Source organism: Chaetodon trifascialis, chromosome 22 (genome assembly GCF_039877785.1).
Source record: "Chaetodon trifascialis isolate fChaTrf1 chromosome 22, fChaTrf1.hap1, whole genome shotgun sequence".
Classification (NCBI taxonomy): domain Eukaryota; kingdom Metazoa; phylum Chordata; class Actinopteri; order Chaetodontiformes; family Chaetodontidae; genus Chaetodon; species Chaetodon trifascialis.
In genome coordinates, this window is record NC_092077.1 from 3,869,680 (window position 1) to 3,882,176 (window position 12,497).

At 42.3% G+C, this 12,497-nt stretch overlaps 1 protein-coding gene across 1 annotated transcript in view; it reads left to right on the forward strand.

Moving 5' to 3' along the window:
- tmtc1 (transmembrane O-mannosyltransferase targeting cadherins 1) overlaps positions 1–12,497 on the forward strand; it is a 138,797-nt gene that overhangs the window by 79,996 nt on the left and 46,304 nt on the right. The window contains exon 7 of the mRNA XM_070992513.1: positions 5,380–5,569. Within this exon, the coding sequence (XP_070848614.1) occupies positions 5,380–5,569 (190 nt within the window). The remainder of the gene's footprint in view (positions 1–5,379; positions 5,570–12,497) is intronic.

Genomic DNA, 12,497 nt, shown 5'->3' on the forward strand with positions numbered 1-12,497 from the left:
TTAGCACAGCAGTAGTGAAAAATAGCTCTCCTCTCCTTTGGCCACCAGGGAAATTTATTGCGGATTCTCATATCCCTCACTTTGTCCGTCCTGCTCGCCTTCATTTTCTCCTCTCATTATTTCTGCTCCCTGATGTCTGTCTGGGCCTCCAGTATTCCCTTATCACTGCTCTGTCTGTCAGTGTGTCCTCGCTCCATCCATCCTGCTCTTGTCTTGGCCATTCAACACTGACTGTGCAGGTAGAAAAATAGAATAGCTTTTCAAAGCTAATCCTGACTTAACAGTCTCAGCTTTCCCAAGGGTTTGTTCCAGGGCCTCTATTGTTCAACCTGTATAGCCTTCATCGAGGATAAATCATGCAAGACAATTTGATTGCTTACCATCGTTATGCCGATGACACTCTAGTTTACTTAGCTTACTGTGATCCGACTGTGCCAGTGCTTCAAACAAGTCAACAGATGGATTCTAATTTTTTTTGTTCCATTAAGTAATGACAAGACAGAAATAACTGTGTTTGTCAACAAGGACAAAAGATTGAAAGTCATCATTTAATTTGATTCCAGAGATATAAAGACGAATGCCCAAGTTAGAAAATCGTGGTGTTTTATTTGATTCTGAGCTTCAACAGCCACACCAAGGCTTATGTTTATCATCTCAAACAAATAGCAAGCATTAGAGGTCTCACGTTCAGTCTGTAATTCTGATAAATACTATCGAAATATCAGTTTATAAAGACCAATTTAAGATGAAGATCAGGGTTCTTTTTCTATGCACTGTTTTTCTACATAGTAGTCTTTGATCATTGTTTCCATTTTGCATAATTTATGTGTTTGTATTATATTTTACTGAATCTTTGATGTATTTGTATTAGATTTAATATGTTCTTGTTCTTTCTATCTTTCCCCATTCCATAGAAGCACTTTTTGATCACTGTACTGGAATGTCAAACAGTGTTATCCGCTCATAGAGTCAGAGAGTAGACTGACTCTATCATGCAGATCACAACCTCATGAGTAATTAATGTGTGTGTGTGTGTGTGTGTGTGTGTATGTGTGTGTGTGTGTGTGTGTGTGTGTGTGTATGTGTGTGTCTGTCACTTCATACAGTTACTGTATATTACTGGTACTGCCTGAGAGCTATCAGTGTGCAGTTTTTTTTTGTCTTTTGTCTTTTGATTCTGCACCTGTAGAGGTTTTCTGGTTGGGCACTCTGTGTTCTCTGCATGTGAGGAGGTGTAGAACAGCTGAATGTGTTGCTTCACACCTGAAGTCCAGATCCTCTTTCCATCAGACTCAGGAAGGCAAAAACGCCCATGTGCCACCTGACAAATGACTCATTTTCTATTTCGGCTCCCCGATCTCTCACTGCTCTTTTCCTTCTGCCTTCTGTTTCTTTTTCTGTCTGTGAGCCTCTGCCGATATGTGAGTGTGTGTATGTGGGTGTGCTTGTGTGTATGTGATAATTTGTGGTTAGAGGGCTTTGCAAAGTGTGGAAAAGGGAATTGAATTTATAGCCCAGACCCATCAGATGACGGCAGGTGGAGAACATTTTGCTGCATGCTAAACGGCCTGTCAGCACCACCTTGGAGGACTGCCTTATCTGTGCGTGCGTGTGTGCGTGCGTGCGTGCGTGCGTGCATGTGTGTGTGTGTGTATGTGTGTGTGTGTGAGCTTAAGACAACCTCTGCAAGTCCTCTGCAAGTCTTTGTATGCCTGTTGACCCGGGCCTGTGTTTATTTCAGACTTTGTCTTCCATGCCTCTCTCTAGCCGTCAATCTCTTTAATAGCCAATCTGAGCACAAGTCAGGGGAACAAAGGGAGACAGCAGAGGGATCGGGAAGAGGAAGGAGCACTGCTAGCTCCTTTTCATTTTCCTGACATGTTTTCATTGTCATGTTCAGAGGGGATTCAGCCGGTGTCCCCTCCTCCCGGCCTGTCAGCAGATGGCTTCACAGCCACGTTGAGCTTGTGACTCTTCAGTTAGATCATTCTGGTGGAAATCAATACCCAACCTGTGACTGGTCTTCACAGCCTGACTATTGAGAATTCAGATCAGCACAGCCCCATAAAAATCGATGAGGACTTTAGCTCAGTGTCTTTTGTGTTGTAACCTCGTTTGGCCGTAGTCACAGGCAAGAATTAACTTAGAGTGGAACTCAGATTTGAATGAATCAGTTGTGGGAAAGGAATAATAATGAAAGAATGACTCTTGATTATTAAAACCAGATGATCATGTCTGTCTGATATCAGAGCACATTCTGTATGGCCAAAGGTACATTAACAACAGTGACAACCCTAGCTGGGTAGTTTGTATAGTTTTGGTCTCAAAATCATGGTTACTTCATTGAAGGGATGTCTTAATGCTACAACATACGATGCTATTTGATAAAATAATGCACTTTATACTTTGTAGCACCTGTTTGTAGATGTCTCTTTCCTGATACAGTATGACAATACCCCCTTGCACAAAGTCAAGTCCATAAGGAAATGCTTTTCCTCATTTATGTTGAAGAAATTGGCTGGTCTGGACAGAGCCCTACCTTCAACCCCATCCAACGCCTTTGGGATGGTGATGCCAACAGTAAGCCAGGCCTTATCACCACCATCAGTGTTGGACCTCATGATGGTCTTGTGGCTGAGTGGCAGCAAATGGCTCTAGCCATCTGGCACAAAACCCAAAACCAGAGTAGTGGAGGCTGTTATGGCATGTGGTTTTCAAATGGTCTTTGTTTTTCTGGTATTCACAGACTTTGAGGTCAGCCTCATTGACCAGGAGTCAGTGGTTGGCCAGAAAAAAGATTAAGGTGACATTCAGTTTGGACACCAAAAACCATCTTTAAACCCAGACAAGCTGCCATCGAGTGTTCAGAAAAGCACACATTTTGTAAGACCTGCTGGCTGTATAGGGACATCCAGGCTACTTTACCTGGAATACTTTTTTTTGTGTGTGGTGCTTTCATTGTGTGCCATTGAAGACACCATTAATGTTTCTTGTACTTTAACAGTCAAACAATTCTCAAGTATAAAATGAGTCAAAAGATGAAATCTCAGACAAATGGACAAAAGACAGTGTACAATGCAGGATGGACTAAGTACTTAATTTACAGATACCTTAGCAATGTTCCCCTGGTTTTAGAGGTGGTCACAGCCCTGTGCTCATGTGGTAAGAGAGGCATAACTTAACAGTAGAAGGCTCTAGTGTACAGTAAAAGACATTTCTCCTGCAGTACATTGCCTTCAATTCACAATCCATTCCTCTTCACCAGTCTGGGCAGTAATGACATGTCCCTCAGCCACTGAGCTGTCTGACTCGATCTTAATGAGTGTGTTTATTCTTGTACTGCAGTTCTTGCGAAAACCAATTATAGGTACAGGACGTGTCCACATTACTGTGGGTGAATTTGAAAATGCTGTTTATGTGTCAAATTTTTTTCCGCCCACAACTGCGAAAACAATGTAAATCTCTTGCTTCCTCCAGAGGCCGGCAAACAACTGAATGGTGCATTACCACCATATTTGGTGCATTACCACCATTCTTCTGTGGCAAGAGGAAGTATGTTCAACATTATCCAGACACTGATTATGTTTTTACATTCAATGAATTGCTACATTTATGAACTGCACTGGGGTGAGTGGGACGTGGTTGGGATGTCCAGGGTTCATATCCTGACCCTGGCCTGTGGTTAAGGTTAGGGAAGGACCGTGGTTTTAGTTAAATTTGAATAAACATGCTGTGTCTCTGCTCACTGTGGACTTTTCCTGAATTAAACCAGGCCATGATCTTTCCTTGACCTTAACTGAGATCTGTACGCGCCAAATATAACCATGAAAAAGTTTAATAATGCTGTAGTCACTATGAGTGGATTAATAGAAAACTTAATCCGCGTTAGGTTCCCCTCTAAAAGTATTTGCTGTTGGTAATCAGTTGTGTATATATATATCTATCTCATTTCAGGGACATTTTCATGAGCTTTTAAGGAGTCTTGCTCTCTTGGCGGCTGTAATTTTTTTATTCGGTTTGAAAATAGGTCTGTAAAGTGGTGTTAAAATGTTTCTGTCTATCAGATTACCAAAACAATTTGACTTCCTCCGTTTTCATGCAAAAGTCAAATTTCACACTGAGCTGACAAACAAAAGTGGGACCAGGAACTGATCCACTTTAAAATACAAGGGTGTGACAGTATGACAGTATGTCATGTGACTGTAGGGCTGGGCGATAAAACGATAGCGATATGTCTCGTGATAGACACGTCATCAATATCAATAAAAAATGCGTTCGATAAAACATTCGATGATTTTTTTTCTTCATCGAAAGAAACCTGAAGTTGCGAAGCGAGTTTGGTTGCATGAACAAAGGCACTCGCTCTCAGGTAACCAAGCAACATAGGGAGTAATCGCTAATCAGTGAGAGAGACACACTAACAATGTGGTCTGTAACTTATGCAAGACTGTCCTCCCCACCAAGACCGGTAACACTACAAACTTATTTAACCACCTTAGCTGCGCTCACTCTTTGGAGCGCAGCCGTATTCGCCAACGTCCGCCAACCGCAGCACCACCACACAAGCAGCTGACCACCATGCAGAGGAAGACGTAACGGAGGCAGCAGCATATCATATAGCTAAAGACATGCTTCACTGAGCACTGAGGAAAAGCCAGGTTATAAACATCTCTTACACATGCTTTTTTTTTTTTTTTTTTAAACACACTTGCAATAAAAATATAATTGAATAGTTCATGTATGTTTAGAGTAAGAAGAGTGACTAAAGTTGTTCATATGTCTAGGCTGGTTTTTTGAGTGTGTTTTTGCTCTCTTCCTGCTCTATATTCATTCATCCTTCTCTGGCTCCTCTTGTCCTGTTTGCTGGACCAGACCAAGTGCCTCTCTGTCTGACCCTGCCCTTGCTCTTTGAACTGAAGCAGAGAGCTGCCGTGCTGTGGATAGATCAATACTCTAGACAGCCACGCAGGTCTCGAATCCACTGAGAGAAACGTACAGAAAGGGGGAGGAAAGACAAGCAAACACAGCAAAAGCAAAAGCAGTGCAAAAGCCTGAGCACGACTCAGGCTTTTAGTGTTCAGCACACTCTGGGACTTGGTATAGACTTATTTGATTGGGCTCTAAATGTCAGGTTAGGAAATTACTCCCGATCTATATTAAACCTGTTCATTTATCCTCCAGTAAACTGACAAACACTTTAGTGTTTAGAGAAACAGGATGATTCTAAAGATTGAAATTCTGATTTGGTCTGTCAGTTGATGACATCACCATGTGATTCACATTTTTCTTTCTCTTCTTCCTTCCCTCTTCTGTTCCATCTTTACCTGCCTTCCATCCATCTTTTCTCTTTCTCCACATCCTCCTCTCTCTACCCCCCAGGATTCTGACCTATTCTTACCTGCTGTCCTTCAATGCCTGGCTGCTGCTGGCCCCCATTGTGCTGTGCTATGACTGGCAGGTGGGCAGCATTCCCCTGGTGGAGTCGCTGGGCGACGTGCGGAATGTGGCCACTGTGCTGCTGGCCGTGGTGATGGTTGCTCTCTGCCTGCACTGCATCTTCTCACTGCAGGTAAGAGCAAGAAAGTGACAAGTATATGGAAAGTGGCTGAGATGAATGCATGAACTCTGATACTTGTCTGTCCTTATTCACATCACGCATCTGCTACATTTTACGATTGGGAAGAGCTGGTAACAACCAAAGGTAGCAAGGTTCAAATGAAATGAAAAAACATCACCATCAATGATTCCTATCTCTCAAACCTTTTGTCTAGTGCCATCATAAGGCCAAAATTTCACCAGAACCAAGACTTTGGTCCACGATAACTCCTCCATGACCATATCCATTACCTCTCCTCTAGCAACACCAGCTGTTATGCACTAGCTAACTAACTGACTTCTGTGAATATTCATGGTTCCCAGAGGATGGATTGCTATTTTGGTCTTGTCCTGACCTCTCCTCTAGCAACACCATCAGGCCAAAATGTCCCCTTGTGCATAAGAAATACCAATAGCTCAATAGCTCATAGCTCATCAAAATGTAATGAATGCTCCGACAATGAACCTTTGTAATTGTAAGGACATGGTGGTCTTTACTCTGGCACCACCCTCCAGACAGACATTACATCTTAAAGGCTGACTGTACAAATAGCAAAATTGTTTGAATGCCGTTCATTTTGGCACACTTTAATATTGCGGGATGCTACGACATTGCAGCATGTGGGACCCACCATCAAAACTTTCGACTCTTCCACCAGCCGTGGAGCGAAAGCAGTGCATCAGCACCTTGTGATTTGTGTACAGCAGATAAAGTCATTGTGGCCGTGATCATTTTGTTGTAAAACCATAGTTATTATGGCATTTTAAACTGCTGTGCAGTGTTCTGGTGTCTTATAAGCCTTCAAAGTCGGTGTATAAAGGCCTGGTCACACCACAACAAATGTCTCAAAATTCAAAGCTTGGTGATTTAGGGACTACTCGTTAGACCACTACTCTTTGGTGAAGCAGCTTATTCTCCAGCAGAGGAGGCTTTAATAAAAGGATGGTGTAACACAGCTAATTAGCTAGAACAGCTTCAGGGGCCACTTCCTAAAAGTCGATGACTCGAGTCATCAGGCCAGAAGACCCAGACTTGCATGTTGGCAGTTGAATCACTACACCTTCTTTTTATCTGTGTCATTGTACACAGAGCAACAGCACGGCAGGCTGTAAATTTACAAACTCAGTCTTGTCTTAAAAGGACCTCACCATGAAAGTAACTGTGATAGAAACAGATTGGGCTAATGGAAACATATGGTAACAGAGAACCTCAACACACAGATGATCTGTGAGCAGGGCGCTTGCTTTCTATTTCTCTGACTGTGTGGAAATCTCATATTTTCACATCACAGATGATGAACAAAAACATGAAGATGTGAGTCACATTTAAAACACTCATGAGCCCAAACTCTACACAATGTCAGGACCTGATTCTCTGGAGTCACCCTGTCAAACATGTAGTACACAGCAGGAGATCTGTTTGAGACACCTACTGGAATACTCTTTGGTTTAGAGCGTTCAGGAGGCAGGACAGAAAATGTAAGGTGCGGAAATCACAATTCTTAGTTTCCAGCACATCAGAGATGGCTGATGAGGCATGATAGAATCATCAACACGCCCACTCACTGAGTGGACACCAGGCAGTGACCCCCTCTGTTCACACATGGGCTAAATTGGGTAAAATCTGTTTAATTTCAGAACATTTGTCTTCTCACATTCTCCCTGCAGGTGCCTTGACTCTGATTGGGCAGAGGAGTGAATGGTGTATTACTATTATTTGTAGCTAAGGGATATTTACAAAAGAAACACCAGTTATAATGATGACTGTTTATACAAATGAAAAAAGTGAATAAATAGCATGACCCACAAGCAAATTAATAGTGGAAATCGTGATTCAGAGACAGCCCTATTAGCTTTCTCCTTTTTGGAGTGAATGGTCAGCACAGTTGGTCAATGGTGCAAAATGTTGCCATTAAACTCGAGTCTATACTAGTCTATACTCAACCTTGTTTTCTCACATCAGTGCAGTCCCTGCAGTTTTTTAATGTGCATGACACAGTTGACTTGTCAGTTCAAGTGCTTTTTGATAGTCTAATCCACAATGCCCAGAGATCATTCGTGACAGTTTCTCAGAGACAGTCTCTGAATTGATTGTCGAGTAAGAACAGCTCATCCTTTCCCTGTTCAGTCTTTTTGAGTGTTCCTCTAAAGAGCACAATGCGCATTTAAGGAGCTATTAATCAGTGCTTTTTCAGATCCCAATGGGACTCTTAATTAGTGCTTCATTAAAGGCAAGTGTGTTGAAAAGGTCAGCCCAATCAAGCCTGTCCATGCAAAAAATATAGAAAATACACTGCTCCATCTACAAGACCACTGCCATTTCCAATAAAAATAAAAGGTTATGGCGTTTTTTTACTTCTCATGGTGTAAGTTAGGTTGCTTGCAATGAATTTACTGGTTACTGAGAAACAAAATATTCCACTCGGCTGTGCACACACTTCAAACACACATAAAACACCCACGCAAATCTTATATATTTTCATATTGTCCAAGGTTGTGGGGCATGATACACAAACAAGTGCAAATACACAGCTTTTATACACATTCTCCTCATTACTTTCATGCCAGGCACATCTCATACACCTGTTACCGTGGACGCAGACCTTGCTCTGGTTCTTCATTTGGATATATTCAGTGAGTGTTTTCCAAAGGTGTGTTGTCTGTGGGAAGAGGATTTCTCTCTCTCAATCAGTAGCAGCTTTTTTGTAATTCCCCCTGTCCTCCCTTAACGCTTAACAGTCTTATTCCTTTTTCCCATGATGCCCCCCTGCTTACCCCCGTCTTGCATTTTAGATGGTATTTGATTCAAGGAGTCTTTATTTAACTGCATTTTAAGGGAGAAAAAAAAAATTCTTGGCAAAATCTCATTTTAATATCACACTAAAAGCTGCCAGGTGCTGCTGCTGCTGCTTTCTTCTCAGCCTGTTCTGGAGATCTCTATTTGTATTTGATAACTTCCTATCACAATGAAAAAGTTACCACTCTGTCATGCTCGTGAGCCGTACACTCTGAGAACTCAGAATATTCAAAATAATTTTCTTTTCATCCATCAGAGCTTCAGTGGAGCAGGGGAGAGCTCTGTGCTTCTCAAAGTAGAGTTTGCCCAGAGCGTTTTGTACTTGGAAATTGTTCTTGAATTCAACTGATCTTAGAAGCAGCAGGCTCCTTTCTGCACAGCCTGAAGACACACACACACAACATAATTTAAGGCCTGAACGTAGCCCTAACACATCCACGATGACTGAGGCATAAAGTACAACACAGCTCTTATCAAAATGAGGATAATTATGGGGGGAATGATTGGCCAGGAGTCAGTGTTGCCTGTGTTGTACTCTTCTATGTCAAAGGACTTGAGCATCATGCTGGACAAAGAGGACGAGGACCATGAGAAAGTGGAGGACAGAGAGGGTGAAGAGGATGCACCAAATGCCGACACTGTCTGAGACATGCTGGTGGACAATTCTATCACATAGACCAGAGTCATGAATACAAAATGACTTCATACTGATAAAGGAGCATATTATGACTTGATTATTTCATTGTATTCGAGGGACAAGATGAGGGTTAACAAAGCAGGGCTAAATACATTAAAATGGAGAACAAGCTAAATAAAGAAACAATAGATGTCAGCTTGTCTAAAAAAGCAATTATTGAAGCAGACCAAGGCAATTAAATTCATTGACCCAATCAGTAATAAATGTTTGTTCACTGTGCTTTCCTCATTCTTTAGCTAATGAGACTTATTAACCCTGATTTAAATTAAATATGTGTTCCATCCATCCATCCATTATCTATACCGCCTATCCCTTTCGGGGTTGCGGGGGGCTGGAGCCTATCCCAGCTACAATGGGCGAGAGGCGGGGTACACCCTGAACCGGTCGCCAGCCGATTGCAGGGCCACATGAAAGGACAAACAAACATTCACACTCACACCTACGGACAATTTAGAGTCATCAATTAACCTAATGAGCATGTTTTTGGTCTGTGGGAGGAAGCCGGAGTACCCGGAGAGAACCCACACATGCACGGGAAGAACATGCAAACTTCACACAGAAAGGCCCCGCCTGACCCGGGGATCGAACCGGCAACCTTCTTGCTGTGAGGCACGCGCACTACCTGCTGCGCCACCGTGCAGCCCTTAAATATGTGTTTTAAATTCAAATTCAGATTTTTACTTTGGAAATTTCTAGTTCTGTTTTTCTTCTGCAGCAGTAGAACTTCTCTCTGTAGCTCAGCCAGATCAGCTGAAACAGGTACCAGTGCTCTTTGTGGGTGGTAGGCGGAGGTCATTCCTCGGGTCTCCTGTCTTTGTGCTTTCTGTCTTCACTGTAAACGAGTCTTTACCAACACTTACCATCGACTACACAGTGCAGTGTCATGAAAAACAGAGAAGGAATCGAGTTCTTGTGCTTCACTTTATAGCACTAATATTAGACTTTACATCGTCAGTGACTTGGCCCTGGTAATTCTAACTGTAGCGTAACGATAGCAGCAGAAACACATGGCAGAGGGTGAGCAGAAGGAAAATGAAATGGAAACAAACATTTCATTTCAAAATAAAATTTAAGACACTGAATGTTCAGATTTCACAAAATAACATAAAAGATTTTTGTTGTCCATTTTGGAGAAGCTCACTAACACTGACAATAATGCTGTTAAGTAACGTCATAACATCCTAACGTACGTACAGCACGTGCTGCCTTAAGTCCAAACAGTTAGGCTTTTTTCAGTGCCCCTCCATGAACTCTGGAGTTTTTTTCAGGAGAGATGAACTGAAGTTGAAACCTAAGGTAGTGTATGCAAATAGACACTGACCTTTAATTGTGGTACCCACTTCAGGCATTTTGCATCATTTGTAAGGGAGAACTGAACAGTTTCAAGTGTATCAGATTTTATTGCTAACCTAGGACCTATGTTAGGATCTGCTTCGATGTGACAGGCTGGTGTTTGGAGTTTCCTTCTCAGACCACTGTATGCTATTTATTCAGCTCTTTAGGTGAGGTGTTTGCATCATGCAGGGCCTGTAGCTGAGAGCAGCACCACCAGCACAGACTCTGTGCAAAGATATTCTGTACTTTATGACTGTGCTGTATGAGAGCTGCACGATGGTAGAAGAGTGTGTGATTGTTTGTGTTTAAGTCTTGATTATACTGTCAGCACTGGTGTGTGTGAAAGGGAGAGGGGGAGAGAAAGAAATGTGTGTGTATGGTGTGTATAGAGTTTTTAAAGTCACCACACTTCACTTCGTCTTCTCTTTGTTGGTGATGTGTTTGATGAATTAAGTCAGTCTCACACACCCCCTCTAATCGCATGCAGCTGCCAGTACATACATGTTTTGTCGTCCATCCCAGCCTTTGCTCCCTGCAGTCCAGTTCCATATAAAATGCACGCTGCTGACCGCACTGCGACCTCAGGAAGTAATTTGTGTTTAAGCGTGCCCATTCCTGCCCTCTCCCTTGACCCCATGATGTGATTGACGTGACGTTAATGGCCTCTGGGTGAGTCCACAGCCTCAGTGGATTCCATCCTAACTTCCTTCCTGCCTTAACAGACGTTAAATCGAGCTCCATTTTGATCCACAACACTCAGTGGAAAACATACAGAATGTGCTCTGCAGAAAAGTCCTTGACCTGCTGCCTCTTAGGCACACACATACGTTCACACTCTCACAGAATTATCTTTGGAAACTGGCAAGGCAGAAGTGTACTGGATGGATTTTGCAGTGAAGCTTTGTGTGCTTTTGTGTGTGTGCATCTATCTATCTATGACTGTTAATGTCTGCGTCCACTCCTGTGCAGTCATTGCACCGTGTGTGAGCCTGTGTGTTGATGTGTCAGTGCCAGCGGTCAGTTTTTGATAGTGATTCTGTGTGTGTGTTTGTGTGTATGCGATGCTAGACCATCTGTTGTCCTGGCTAGCCTCTCCAGTGTGTGTGGCAGGTCTTCATTCAGTTTTTGTCTTCTTTCCCTGGATTGTCCAGCTGGGTCTGGAGCCCTAGTAGAGGTCTGGAGATAACTCAGAAAATTAGAATGAGCTCTTTAGGAGTCCTCAGACAGCTTTTTTATTGGCTGTGAGGTTGAAAACTCCCTTATGGAAATAATGGAAATTGGATTTCTGTTTTTTTGGGTGGAAAGAAATTGACCTTGGAGCATTTTGAAATAAAATAGCAGCCCACTGTGTCTCACCTCTAGCTAATATTTGGGCTTAAAGGTTAAAGTGTGTAGAGTTTGGACGTGATTACAGTAGGATTAAGCGATATGACAATATATACCACGAGACTATAGAAATTTGTCAACATTCAAATTTTTTAGTACAGTGCTATTTATTCTCTTGTAAGACCATTGACAATATTGGATTTTTGTGATTTATGAATTAAAGATTTATACAAACCAGACAGGAATGTGATGATTGTCTTTGACGAATCTTAACTTCAGATAAAACAAGGGCAAAGTAGATTTCTGATGTGAATGATTGCTGCGAGATTTGCTGTCTGGCATCACTCTTGATACTACCATATCAAGATACTTCAACATCCTTTAAATGATTTGGCCAATGAAGATGTGGCCAATAGGTTGAAAGAGTAGTAGTAGTTTTTTGGGCACAATACAAATTGCCTCAGAGGATACACTGGCTGTGTCCTTCTGAAATTTAAGAAAAAAAATCCATAGTTGGATGAGCCTTTGGGATGGAATGACCATGTTGACCTGTTGTGTGTAAAATGAGGACTTTGTAGACAGTAGCCCCTGAAATGAGACAAAACTCTCCTGGGACTGAAGCACAGCCTCCTCGCCCTCTGAGCACTGCCCATTACCATGGCTGCAGATCGCAGGTTTCTTATCCAATTTGGAAAAAGCTTTGCATCACTCACTTCAGGTGGAATTCCCTGATTTTCAGCCTCGTAA